Source organism: Carya illinoinensis, chromosome 11 (assembly GCF_018687715.1).
Source record: "Carya illinoinensis cultivar Pawnee chromosome 11, C.illinoinensisPawnee_v1, whole genome shotgun sequence".
NCBI lineage: Eukaryota > Viridiplantae > Streptophyta > Magnoliopsida > Fagales > Juglandaceae > Carya > Carya illinoinensis.
Window position 1 is genome coordinate 33932035 of NC_056762.1, and position 13225 is coordinate 33945259.

At 37.0% G+C, this 13225-nt stretch overlaps 3 protein-coding genes across 7 annotated transcripts; 2 read left to right on the forward strand and 1 right to left on the reverse strand.

Annotated features, from left to right (window-relative positions):
* Window positions 1–156: 156 nt before the first annotated feature.
* LOC122281396 (molybdate-anion transporter-like) lies at window positions 157–3987 on the forward strand. 5 transcript variants are annotated; one of them, XM_043092840.1, is made up of 8 exons: window positions 160–514; window positions 1316–1460; window positions 1541–1709; window positions 2012–2282; window positions 2580–2851; window positions 2949–3164; window positions 3295–3403; window positions 3591–3987. In XM_043092840.1, exons 1-8 carry the CDS (start codon window positions 364–366, stop codon window positions 3647–3649), a joined length of 1392 nt encoding a protein of 463 aa, XP_042948774.1. In that variant the 5' UTR covers window positions 160–363; the 3' UTR covers window positions 3650–3987. The 5 variants fall into 5 exon arrangements, with proteins under 5 accessions (XP_042948777.1, XP_042948778.1, XP_042948774.1 ...); XM_043092842.1 differs by having other exon boundaries at window positions 2580–2803; XM_043092841.1 differs by having other exon boundaries at window positions 163–514; window positions 2580–2845.
* LOC122281398 (mavicyanin-like) lies at window positions 3715–6500 on the forward strand. The gene is made up of 3 exons (XM_043092845.1): window positions 3715–3855; window positions 4516–5664; window positions 5806–6500. Exons 2-3 carry the CDS (start codon window positions 5469–5471, stop codon window positions 6186–6188), a joined length of 579 nt encoding a protein of 192 aa, XP_042948779.1. The 5' UTR covers window positions 3715–3855; window positions 4516–5468; the 3' UTR covers window positions 6189–6500.
* Window positions 6469–11308, reverse strand: LOC122281395 (oligopeptide transporter 7-like). Its single transcript, XM_043092839.1, has 7 exons — window positions 10916–11308; window positions 10245–10780; window positions 10023–10120; window positions 8131–8700; window positions 7783–8038; window positions 7361–7543; window positions 6469–7264 (listed from the first exon to the last, which is right to left on the reverse strand). The coding sequence occupies exons 1-7, from the start codon at window positions 10950–10952 to the stop codon at window positions 6659–6661; spliced, it is 2286 nt and encodes a 761-aa protein (XP_042948773.1). The 5' UTR covers window positions 10953–11308; the 3' UTR covers window positions 6469–6658.
* Window positions 11309–13225: the final 1917 nt, after the last annotated feature.

Below are 13225 nucleotides of genomic sequence, written 5' to 3' on the forward strand. Positions count from 1 at the left end.
ACTTTTTTTAATCATTAATTAAAAGATAAATAAATTTTTTTGGCTGAGAAGTAAACTTGAGCTGTACACTCGAGTGGACAAGCTAATTTTATTCTTTAGAATATAGTAAAATATAAGTTCATAAGATCAATAACGCTAACTAGTATTTTGTTATGATCTTTGACGATGGAAAAATGGAATCCCGGGAAATCATGAAATCGAGTGCCAAATTGCCATACTTTTTCCACTAAATTGAAAATCCACCCGAAACCATGATAATGACCCTCAACGACGAAAACTTTTTAACTACACCACCCTTTTCTTCTTCCTCACCTTCTTCTCTCTCTCTCTCTCTCTCTCTGAAATTGATCTGCCAGACTGCGAATGGAGCTCTTCTACGTCTTGATGTTCGGTGCTCTCACGGTAGTTGTGGCAGCGTTGGAGCTGAGCAAAACTGGCAAAGATCGCATGAACACCTCCTCTGCTTTCAATGCATTCAAAAACAACTACATCCTCGTTTACTCTCTCATGATGGGTATGCTTTAGATCTGAACCGGCACTTGTTCTTGTACCTCATATGAGTGTCGTCTATTCATGCAAAGATTATTGTAATGTGGTCGTTCTTCTTATTTATCTATGCGGTTTGTTCCGGATTAGCGTGTTTTTGGTGATGATTATTGGGTGGGTCAATTCTGTTTGCAAATCTTTTATCTAGGATTTTTTTTAACATTGCAAATGTGTGCTTTCTCTTGACACAGAATGGAAAAGAAAAGAAAGAGAAAGAAATTTGAGAGTAAATTGTACACCAGATAAATGATAGACCTGCCACACTAAATTAAACAGTTGTTTTGGATTCAGTTGAGAGGGTCTTTATTTTTTATCACGAGAGATTCACTATAGTTAATAATCTCTATTTCTTTTTCTTTTTTTGTTTCTTGTTTGTTTTTGTTGAATAATGTTTCAGCTCAAATGGGCATTAAAGTTTTGTGCAGTAATCATCCTAAAGAACTTGCTATTTCTTTCATGAGTAGGAATCATCCTATTGTTTTCCTATCGGTATAAACCCTTGGCCATTGATTTTCGTTGCTTCTGCCTTCTGGCACTTCGTCATATTAATTTACATTTATTAATACTTTCGTAGGCATGTTTCCTTTTTGAGTGGTGCAGAGATCTGGTGGCCGTAATGAAGCTTACTCTATATATTCTTGGGAAATTAGTTGATTATCAAAAGTTGTCACGATTATTGAATTGCTTGAATTGATGGAGATTGCTGGTTTTGGAAATTTCTGTATTTTCCATGTTTTCCTAGATCTAATCATATTGGTTGTGGCAACAGCCGGGGATTGGTTGCAGGGTCCATATGTTTACTACCTTTACAGTCAGTATGGATTTGGAAAGGGGGACATTGGGCAACTCTTCATTGCTGGGTTTGGATCCTCCATGTTGTTTGGGACAATTGTTGGATCTTTAGCTGATAAACAGTAAGATCTCATATTTGATGCATTTTTGTTTTACTTTTGATCCTACTACTAGTTTGTAATCAATCACATGCCAAATTCAGGGGTAGGAAGAGGGCATGTGTTACTTACTGCATAGCTTATATTCTAAGCTGCATCACTAAACATTCTCCTGAGTACAAAGTTTTAATGTTGGGACGTATATTGGGAGGCATCGCCACATCTCTTCTATTTTCAGCTTTTGAGTCTTGGCTTGTTGCAGAACACAATAAGGTGCGTCACTGCTCTGATGATGATTTAAGCTCTGCAGATCAAATAGATAGAAGTTTACAGTGACTGGTTCATTCTCCAAAAATCTTGATTAACACATACTTGAGCTCTTTTTGTGGATTAACTTGTGCGGCTTATTTCTTACATAATCTGCACGTCCTAGGAGGTGGACCCTGTCACTGATAAGATCCTAGGAGCGATACTTCCCCTGCTGTTACTTTCTCATTTTTATATAAGCATGTGACAGTTTAAATGGGCTCTTCTATGTTGCTATTTTGGCTCATCACACTACCGGTTATTTGCAGAGGGGTTTTGAGCAACAATGGCTTTCAATTACATTTTCCAAGGCAATATTTCTTGGCAATGGTCTGGTCGCCATTGTATCTGGGTTGTTTGGAAATCTTTTAGTTGATACATTGGGATTTGGCCCTGTTTCTCCATTTGATGCCGCTGCATGCTTTCTGGCAATTGGCATGGCAATTATAATGTCATCATGGAGTGAAAACTATGGAGACCCTTCAGAAAACAAGGACTTGCTTGCCCAGTTCAAGGCTGCTGCTGTGGCCATTGCTTCTGGTGAATTCCTAGTCTTTTATTTTCATCCTATTTTAATCCTTTATCTTTTGTTAAGAAAAATGAATTCATTACATTTCCATAACCTAGCATGGGCTCCAGACTAACTATTGGGAACCATTTAGGATTATTATCCGCAAAACTTGACCAATTTTGGTTTATCAGAGTCATTTTGAATGAAAATTAAAATATTACTAAGATGCTTTCATTCTGGTCGATCCTAATTTTTCTGTGCCTTTTCTCTACTACTCTATTCTCTTTGGAATTTTATTCAATGTTTATGCTTCCATATGGGATCAGATGAGAAAATCGCATTACTGGGTGCTATACAATCCCTGTTTGAAGGCTCAATGTACACCTTTGTGTTCCTTTGGACTCCGGCTCTGAGCCCAAATGAAGAGGAGATTCCGCACGGTTTCATTTTTGCAACATTCATGTTGGCTTCAATGTTGGGAAGCTCCATTGCATCTCGATTGTTGGCTCGTTCATCTCCCAAAGTCGAGAGCTACATGCAGATTGTTTTTGTAATCTCATCAGCATCCCTTCTGCTTCCCATTTTAACCAATGTAGTTGTAACTTCCGATTGCTCTAACTTCTTTCTACATAAAAGTCCCATATGTTTTTCCTTTTCTAAGATCTTGTTTCTGTGGAAATAATTTGTTTGAACAGTTCTTGATAGCACCTTCCAAGGTGAAAGGTGGAAGTATCTCGTTTTCTGGATGTATTCTGGTTGTCGGCTTCTGCGCATTTGAGGCCTGTGTGGGGATATTCTGGCCATCAATGATGAAGATGAGGTCCCAATACATTCCTGAGGAGGCAAGAAGCACCATCATGAACTTCTTTCGCATTCCTTTGAACATCTTTGTGTGTGTAGTGCTGTACAATGTGAGTGGCACTTGCTCTTTTGTGAGATTGGATGCACAATTTGAGCTTGGATGATAAGTGTACCATGTGCTATAAGTGGCATTCTCTTTATTATTTAATAGCATCTATATTCTGTCTGTCCCTTTCGAAGGTCGATGCATTTCCCATGACTGTCATGTTTGGCATGTGCTCGATTTTTCTCTTTGTGGCTGCTGTACTGCAGCGGCGGCTCATGATGATTGCAGAAAGCCAAAAGCCTAGTATGTTCTCCAATTTCTATCAGAAATATATCGTTCTGAGTTTAGAAGGTGCTAAAAAATGATAACATTAGAAGTTTCAAGTATTACATGTCTTGAACCTAGAAGCTGTAACTTCATGATTTGGAGTGTCCTTTAAAAACCCTTGGTTTTGTAATATGATCATTTGATGATATGTGTTTCCTCATAGAACCACAAGACTGGACGGCACTGGAGAGGACCACAGAGGCAGAGCCGTTGCATATCTGATTTACTTGAAGAATAAACTCTGGAAGTTTTGAAGATTAAAGCCAGCTACATTGTCATATTTGGAATTGGTGGATGTGCATTCTAATCGATGTTTGCTATCCAATAAGTAAGGAAATGGAGAATGTGGATTGAGTCTTGATAAGAAGAGGCATAAAGATTTTCTGGGGAGCAACCAGCTGGTGGTCATGACATAAAGAAATGAATAGGTAAAAGAATGGTATAGTCAGTACTCTTAGATCATGCCTTCTGCAATTAGTGTATATTGGTGCTGCATAATCTCGGATGTTTCAGGATTTAAGGCATTTGCCCTAATATATATAGTGATGGTTTCTCAGTCATTATCATTCTACACTTTTTTCTGTTCTTAACTTCTTTTCATTTTTAATTATTTTTCTCCCCCTTCTGTGCCTCGATTTTTGTTAAAAAATGATGCCACAAAGAAGCAACTATTGTCGCATGTTCTTACCTGGGTAAATAGATATTACCTGGAATTCATGATGGTTACTTTTGTCTGCTTTTCAGTGGGTACTGCAACAATGTTTTCCAATTATAAATTTGCTTAATTGGGATTGTAGATAGTAATGATGATGGAGAAGACTGAAGAGGATGATTTTATAGAATTTAGAAAGAAACTACCGAATTCGTCTGTATAATTGTTAGAAAAAGAAGTTCCATGAAATGGCCGTTATACATGTAATTGTTCCCTTGCAAATTTAAACAAAAAGGTAAAGAAAGGAAAATCATATGAAAATGGAGTAAAAAATATGGATTCGAATTTGATTCATAACTAACTGGATTTTTTATTTTCTATTTATTTTTTAAATTATATATATATTTTTTTAACTTAAGTATTGGTTCATGCACAGCATCTTCCCATTTACTCGAGCCTTATTTGAGGTGGAGATCGTTTCTATTCCTAAAATCCCGATCGATTCTTTTAACAAAGAGGAACGTATATAAAGCACCACAAAAGGTGAAGCCCCAAAGTTCTGTGAAAGTCATGCTTCTTCATTAGAATTGACCTGAAACAGAAACACAAGCCGAGTTTCACGCATTTGCTGCTTTTCCTCATGTCAACCAAAGTGCTGAAATGGTAGGATTGGAATTTATTGATGGTACAAGTAAGAAGGGGCCTGGAAGTTCAGTCTTGCATTATGCCAGCTGATGATAGATGGTACATAAAAGTGGCATAATACCTGAAGCTAAAATATGCTATTTTGTTCAAAATTGACAGGATTTAACCCCATTCGACCAACCATGTGAGGGGTGAGGGGGAGACAGGCTGCACCGCTATCTCTTGTCTTCTCCACCTGATGATGACATTACAAAAGAGAATCATGTACCTCCTACTAGTATTTGAGAAAACATCCCAAGTCTCCTTCCAGGCTTCCACCTTCTGTCCAAACTTACATTCAAATTCTGAGCTGCACTCAGGGTCCAGGGATGACCATCCAACTGTCCCATGTGCTAATAAAGGCACCATGATTGGTTTCTCTCTCATATTTTAACCTACTTGAAAATCTGTTAAATTTCCACATCTATCCAAACTCTTTTGGGTGATTATAAACGCAAAATTCAGAAGGAATAATCCAAGCCTCCCCACAGGATCTTCACGATAAATTTTGTTTATTTTTGGGTTTCTTACAGTATATGGGTCTGACCGTCCAATGTCAGATTTAAAATCAAGGGAGAGGGGCACTCAGGTAAATCTCCTTCAAGTCGGTGCCTTTTGCTCTAAACCAATCACCCTACAGACATTCGAGCCAATAAGCTTCAGCTTCCGCAGTGATTTGGGAAAGAGAGGGAGTGAGAAGTTAAGATGGCCGCCAATCTTGGAAGTACCAGGTACCCCTTTCTGTTGGCCTATCTGTTCCTGGTATTGTTGCAAACCAGAGTCTTGTGTTACCAGTACAAGGTTGGAGATTTAGATGCTTGGGGCATACCCACTTCAGCAAAACCACAAATTTACACACAATGGTCCAAGTACCACACCTTCAAAATCGGAGATTCTCTCTGTAAGTTTGTGATAACCCTCTTTCTTTCCAATCCAGGGTGCATCCATAGTTTCTCATTCCTAAACAACAAGAATGAATAAGTGGTCATATTGTTCATGTTCATGTTTATGTTCATACTCATTTCTGTTTCTATTTATTCAGTGTTTTTATACCCACCAAGTCAAGATTCTGTGATACAAGTCGGGGAAGAATCCTACAACAGCTGCAACCTGAAAGATCCAATCTTGTACATGAACAATGGCAACTCTCTTTTCAACATCACCGCCCATGGGGAGTTCTACTTCACCAGTGGACAGCAGGGCAACTGCGATAAGAAGCAGAAGCTCCACATTTCTGTGTTTTCAGGCAATGGATCTGCATATTCTCCTTCCTACGGTCCCACAGAGAGTGCATCCTCTTACCCCACTGTTTTTGGTACAATCCCACAACCACCTTCCTCTTCCCCTCCTCCTCTAAGCTATCCGGTCTTCATGGCTGCCCTCACTGGATTTTCTGTATCTGTACTTGTCGGCGGTATCATGTGAGGAACATAATTTACTCTTTTTCAGATCCCAAATGAGTAAGATTCTTTTATATATGTTCCATTTGGTATTATTTTTTCTTTGACATTTTGGTTAATATTAAATTTTTCGGGTAACAAATTTAATAGAAAGATGTAGTTCAAATATGGGCCAGTATCGCTCGTATATTTTCGGTTCATTAAATGTTATGTGTACTTTTTTATGAATTCCAAAGAAGAGAGCTATCGAGAGCATCAATAGACTGTAAAAATATCAGTCTCTTTTGCTCTTTTATATTTAAGCCTGAATAAAATTCTGCATTTATTCCTCGTGTCACTTTTACATCCAATTCATTGGAGGCCAGTCGCATTAACCTCGTATAACATTTGAATTTTGGTCACCAACTTTCTCCGAGTTGATGAAGAATTTTATGTACGAATTGAACTTGACAGAAACTACATACACAGAAAACAATTGGTTTCTTTTTCCCCATCTCAGTAAACAACAGGGCAACCTTCTACCACAACTCCTTTGGCGGTTGGGCAGGAAGCCAAGGGACACCCATCAAGGTCGTTTCCCCACCAACTGAGGCTAATGTCCTCCAACCCCAAGCAAAAATACAGAAGCACCCCCATAAAGGCAAGGCCAGCATCGAGTGCCCCAGACAGAACATAATTGTGGCGCTGCCACCAATCCGGCATATACCTATATGCCACAAATCCAGACAGAAAACCTGCGATAACCCAAGTAGTGTAGTTTACTGCAGTCGCCGGAGGCATATATCCTGTGGCGCCGATCAAGATCGGCATGTTGATGAGCCCGATCCATTTTTGTTGTGGGAACGCCTTTGCTGCTAACCAGACAAGAATAGGAGCAACTGCTCCACCTAGGAAGAACCAGTTGACTGCCTCGTACGTTCCCAGGTCCCCAAAGATTCTGCGAGGTCCGATTAAACCCCATATCACAGATGCATCGTAGAACACAGTATCACTTGGGCATGTCCACACCGAGGATGTATCCTCGCATATGTCGGGAATGGTTTCCATCAGCCACCACGCTGTGCCCAGGTACACCAATCCAGCTATGAGGGTTCCGACAACCTAAGTGGAGATCGAGAGTCATTAAGAGTGGTGCAGAGAAATTCATTCAGAGGAAATAGGGTTAACAGTTATGGTTGATATTGATGATTAAGTAACCTGTGCCATGAACATTGTTCTGGGAGGGATTTTCATGTAGTGACCGAGCTTGAAGTCTTGCAAAAAGGTTATGGCCTGTGTCATACTTATGTACCCGTACACCTTGAAGCACATGTTAGCAACGGGATATCCCGGGTAGATATACCCAATTATATATTCGGTGATGATGTTCAGGCCCGGTGTCTGCATCAGAGAAAAATGTAATCCCATTGATGCATGCAAAGAAACTTAACAATAACAATAGATGACAGGGAAATGCAGCGCTCCAAGCTAAAGGGCACGCTGGGAATCTGAGTACCAGAAAACCAAAGTTGGTCGTTTGTGCAACAGAAACAGTTGGCAACATTTCTATCTTCCCAAGAGCAATATGTCGGGGTGAATTTTTGGTTTCAAATAAGTATCCAAATGTGAAAAGGAATTACCTGATTCGTAATAGCAGTGATGATTCCAATTGGAAGAGTGAAGACAATGGCAATACCACAGGCAAGTAAAACGCCCCACCAAGGCAGCTGAAGTTGCTCATTGTAATACTCACAGGCAAATATGGTCAAGGCGATGTTTCCTATAAGAATAACCACAAACCACCACTCAGGGACTTGCTTATACTTCCTCATGAGTTTTGTGTGGATATCCATTGATTTCTCTTGAAAACTTGATTTGCTTTGCTCCCATATTTCTCTGCATTAATTCACAGCTAAAACATAAACTTCGAAGTGCTACTTCAGCTGGGAAGATTGACATGATAATATTTCATAAAACTTGTTATGTACCTTCCATGGAACAGCGCAACATGTGCAATTGTAGCAGTAAGTGCAGCAAAACCAACACCATATGTCATTGCAAAAAATGTGCTGAGGTAAAGAGGCCCTTCACGTTCATAGGCCTCAAGATCAAGGTGGAAATTAGAGTCAATGATGGATGTAATGTTATACTCTTGGCCAGTTGAGGTGAAGAGATCGTCAGAGAATATTGGGAAGGTTTTGGCCTTGTAGACATTGAGCCAGTAGCATAAGGGGGTCAAAATGTACATGACAAAAACGAATCCTGCAGCAACATTTGCTGTGGCAAACCATGGGCTTGCAAGTGGGCTTCCGAGGTAGGCAGAGATGGTGGACCAGTCAAGCCCAACGGCAGCAATTCCGAGTCCATAAAGACCGGAGCCAAGCTGTTGGGCCAGGACCGATTTGGGGAATATCCAGCATATCCAAGAGAGGGAAGTTAACATTTCAAAGAGGTAGCCTGGGAAGACATAATAAGCAAAGCTACACATGAAGGCAATCAAGAAGAATTGGGTTCTAGTCACTCCACCTTTCCGCCGTTTTTCTTTCTCATGTAGAGCCCTGCAACAGCACATGTATTGCTTGATTAGTTAATCCAAAGCCCACAAAAGAAAGATTTTATTTTATTTTATTTAAAGAAAGTATAGTAATTCAGATTTTATTTAATAAATGTTGTTTTCCACATTTGATGTTTTTTTTTTTTTAATCTCTGATCATATTTGCTATATAATACATTCTAAATAGTTGCATTAAGGTGATTAACACATAAAGCCAGATAAAATGTACCATATCAATATAATTGAAGATGATAAAATTTAAAATAAATTTAAAATTATATATATATATATATATCAAGAGTTTGATGGATACATATATATATATATATATATATATATGGATTCAATGTTAAAATAGTTTCTTTGGTTTGGTTTTAAGATAAATTACTCCCTAATTTTTAAAAATAAATTTTTTTACCCTTAAATTCTCAATTTCTCTCGTTTCGTTATAAATATATATTAGATCCACTAGGCCTTCCGCCATGTACGTGGCTCTAAGTCAAATTACCTTCGTATTTAAAATATATATATATATATATATATATATAAAGAGTCCTCTAATGAGAATGTCACGTGTGATGTTTAGCAACGTGTGTTTTCACGTGTCACAATAAATAAAAATAAGAATATTTAAGGAAAAAAATCATTGCAATAGTACTCATTTGAAGGTCTCATACACAGGTAGCAACCCTTGACCAAGAGGTAGACCAGAAAGTAAAAGCTCCTTGCCTTCAGCGACGAACATACTAATTATAGGTAAAATTCAATCGGAAATGCTTTAATCATAAATAAATAACTTAAAATTGATTTTATAAATTAATTTAACTTCATATAAATTATTAAATTATAAAATTATTTTTTTATAAAATAAATTAAATAGATCACATAAAATCACGTTAATTTATATAATTATTTTTATAAAATCTTTTTATAACTATAATAGTCAACTTGTAATGATCATGAATAATAATTACGATTTTTCATTTTCACTTCATATAATATTTATTTTTATTTTTTAAATTTTGATTTTTTATATTAATTTAATTTTTCTATTCATTATTCGTGTATTACATTTTTGATAAAAAAATATATATATATATAATATATCATACATGGTATGAAATGATGCGTAGATTTTTTTTCTTCTTTTGGTCAGAAAAAACAAAACTTTGTCGGTTCCATTGCGTGGCGAAAGATGAAACCCTTCCTAATGCAACTAAAAACTATCATATCGGCAGCCCAAACTCACCGGCAAACTCGGATATCCGACGGAAATATGACATATTTACACCGGAAAAAATGAGAACTACACAAAGTGAAAAATACCTGAACAATGAAACTTGAACCAAATTTGCTGGCCACCACATAGCTGCCGGCTCCACCAGGTACTTCCTGAATATCCCAGCCCATCCAAACCCCAACACCTACCATTCAAACCCCATAAAAACCTAATGAATATATATAACATAAATTTAAAACTAAAATAAAAAACAGAAAGTTAGATCCAGAAGAAGTTCCCAAACTGATAATATTGCTTGAAGAACTAACCTGAGTTGTTATAACAACAAGTAAAGACACGAAGAACGTGATGTGCTTCTTATAAAAAACTTTGACGACAGTGACAACGTGAATGGCATACACAGTCCCAGCCCCAGAGTTGGCAAAGATTGTGATGAGAACATGCTCTTTGACATTGAAAGGACCAGGGTTCAGCGTGAACTCCCAGCGGCTCCCTTTGAAGAAGACTCGGTCTGTGATCTTTGCTGCCATTAGTTGGCCAAGAGGCACCACAGCGATCTGCGCTGAAATGGCTGTGATTGTGAGCGGTTCAGTACGGTACCAGAAGAACTGGTTGAGGAAGGATAGGAGAATGCATGAAAGGGCCCCTAAGACCCACATTCGAAACGTGAGTACCAGAAGGGACGGGTCGTCTGTGGTTGGTACAGTTAGAGCAACCTGTTTGACGGGTGAGTTTTCTTCCTGTTCTTGCTCCTCTTCAACCTCGGATTTGGATTTGGCTTCCATGGCTTGTGATGATGATGAGGGAACTGCTGCTGGGTCTTGATCTTTATCATCCTTCGATACTGAAGTACCAGGTAGAGAAAGAGCAAAATTAATTGAGAGCAAGTAAACCAAAAGAAAACTTTACGACAAGGAATCAAATTAAAGAAATGGTAGAGATTAATATGGAAAATTATATGAGAGCTAGAGAGGCTTACTTAGGGGAGCACTGATCTCAGACGGCGATTCTTCCATGGTTTCTAATTCAAAGGTCCCCAAAAAAGAGAATCTATCTACCAAAGAATATCATAATCAAGTGGTTTTTGTAAGTACAGTAGAGGTATCTGAATCGAGACAGAAAGGGACTCTAAATGGTAAAAAGGAATGGTAAATTCTTCTGGATTGCAGTTTTTTGGTGGGGTTATTGGCCCGTGATAATTAGGTAAGTTGTTGCAGCTGCTGACCACGTCCTGTACGGCCCTTTTTAATTGATTGATACCTCTATTCACCCACGTTGTGCTGAGCAGCTGAAGGAACGATATTAATTATGGCTAGCTGAAGCCTTGCAGCTAGCGCCTGTATGTATAATTACATGAAACTGTCACCTTGTGCTGAAACTTGATCGATACACAATTATCATGTGGTGTGTATCTATGTAATGTAAAGGCCTGTAAATATTACTTGAGCGTTCAGAATAATTACCATGAATTGATCTGGTCCTCGAAGTGGAAATCAAACTTTACCAAACAGAAATCCTTCCCACTCGATCCAAGCTAACTATTTGTCACGGTTCCAACTAATAGTCCAAAGGGAGAAACGAAGACTTGGGGTTGGGGATCGTACCAACCTGGGAAATGGGAAAATGGCACCAATAGTCCCAAGAAGTACTTCAATTCAAAGTCCATGCATGCATGCATCATATGGAGCCACGTTGCATATCCCATTTCCATTTGTAAGGGCTCGGATGCCATGTTCCGCGGCTTAATACTATTTCCTAAATACTATTATTAAAATATAAATATTTTAATTTTAAATATTTAACTTTTTTATTTTATTATTATCTAATTATTATAATTTTTTCAAATTTTCAAATAAAGTTAAAAATAATTCAATTTTGTTAAATCTTAACATAAGAATTAATAATATTTTAATTTTATAATAATTTGATTCAAATTTTTCTTACCCATTTCTCTCGAAATTCAATAAAATATCTTAACAAAAACCATTTTACTACTATTAAAAAATTTCTTTTTGCATATCAACATTCAAACAAAACCTTAATACTGCAACATAGGTATAAGTTTACATTTAACGGTTTAAGCCGCCTTGTCAAAAACTCATTTTATCATTGAGATTATAAACAAGATTATTGAGAAGAGATATATCTAGATCGATCTAATCTGGAATCAAATGAAAAATTATTTATTAAATAGTAATGTTATAATCACAAAAAAATTTCATAAAAATAAACTTATAAATTGACATGATTTCATATATTATAATAAATTTACTTTATAACTTTACAATATGGTATAGTATTACTGTTGCCCAGATGACTAACACAAGAGGGGGGTGAATTGAGTTGTATTAAAAAAATAACAATTATAAATCAAATGTATAATATAAAATATAAACAAAATATGAAATAACAATAAATATAAAGAGTAAGGGTAAGAGAGAAACAAACTCAGTATGTTAACGAGGTTCGGCCCCACTGCCTACGTCCTTGCCTCAAGCTACCCCTTGAGGATTCTCAAATTTACTATTCAACCTCCTTCAGGTGGAGATAGAAACCTATTACACTTTTGAACAACACGGCTACAAAGGATCAGTGTAGAACACCCTCTACACTTGCAATCACCTTACACGTGGTGATTCAACTATTTCCCGTGTAGAATATTTTCTACACACACAAGGGTTATACACACCTTTTTTCTGATACAAGAGCTGATAGTGGGTAGGTTATCAGAAAACACTCCTCAATGAGTGAAATAAGAACAATACAGCGCAAACTATATCTCTCAAAATGAACAAGGATTAAGGCTCAATGCTTAGAGAAGAGAGAATGAAAGCTTTGAATGAATGTTGTATGCTCTTGGTGTTGTGAATGTGAAACTCTCAAGTGATCTATTTATAAGCATATGAGACTTCATATTCAAATTTAAAAAGATTCACATGTCAAAGACACATCATTCACTTTTTCAAAAAAATCAAACCTAATCTTTTACTTTTGGCATATGACAAAAGGAGCACATTTTCATTTTCAAAAAATTCAAACATAATCTTTTACTTTTTGCATATGACAAAAGGAGCACACTTTCCTTTTCAAAAAAATTCAAACCTAATCTTTTACTTTTTGTATATGACAAAATGAGCACACTTTACTTTTCAAATTTTTCAAACAAAATCATCTACCTTTTGTATAAGTCTAAAAAAGTATCAGTCACTTTTGAAAATATTCAAATAAAACATGCACATGTGAAAGATGACAATCAATCATCTTTAATATTTTCAAAATTCAACCCTTT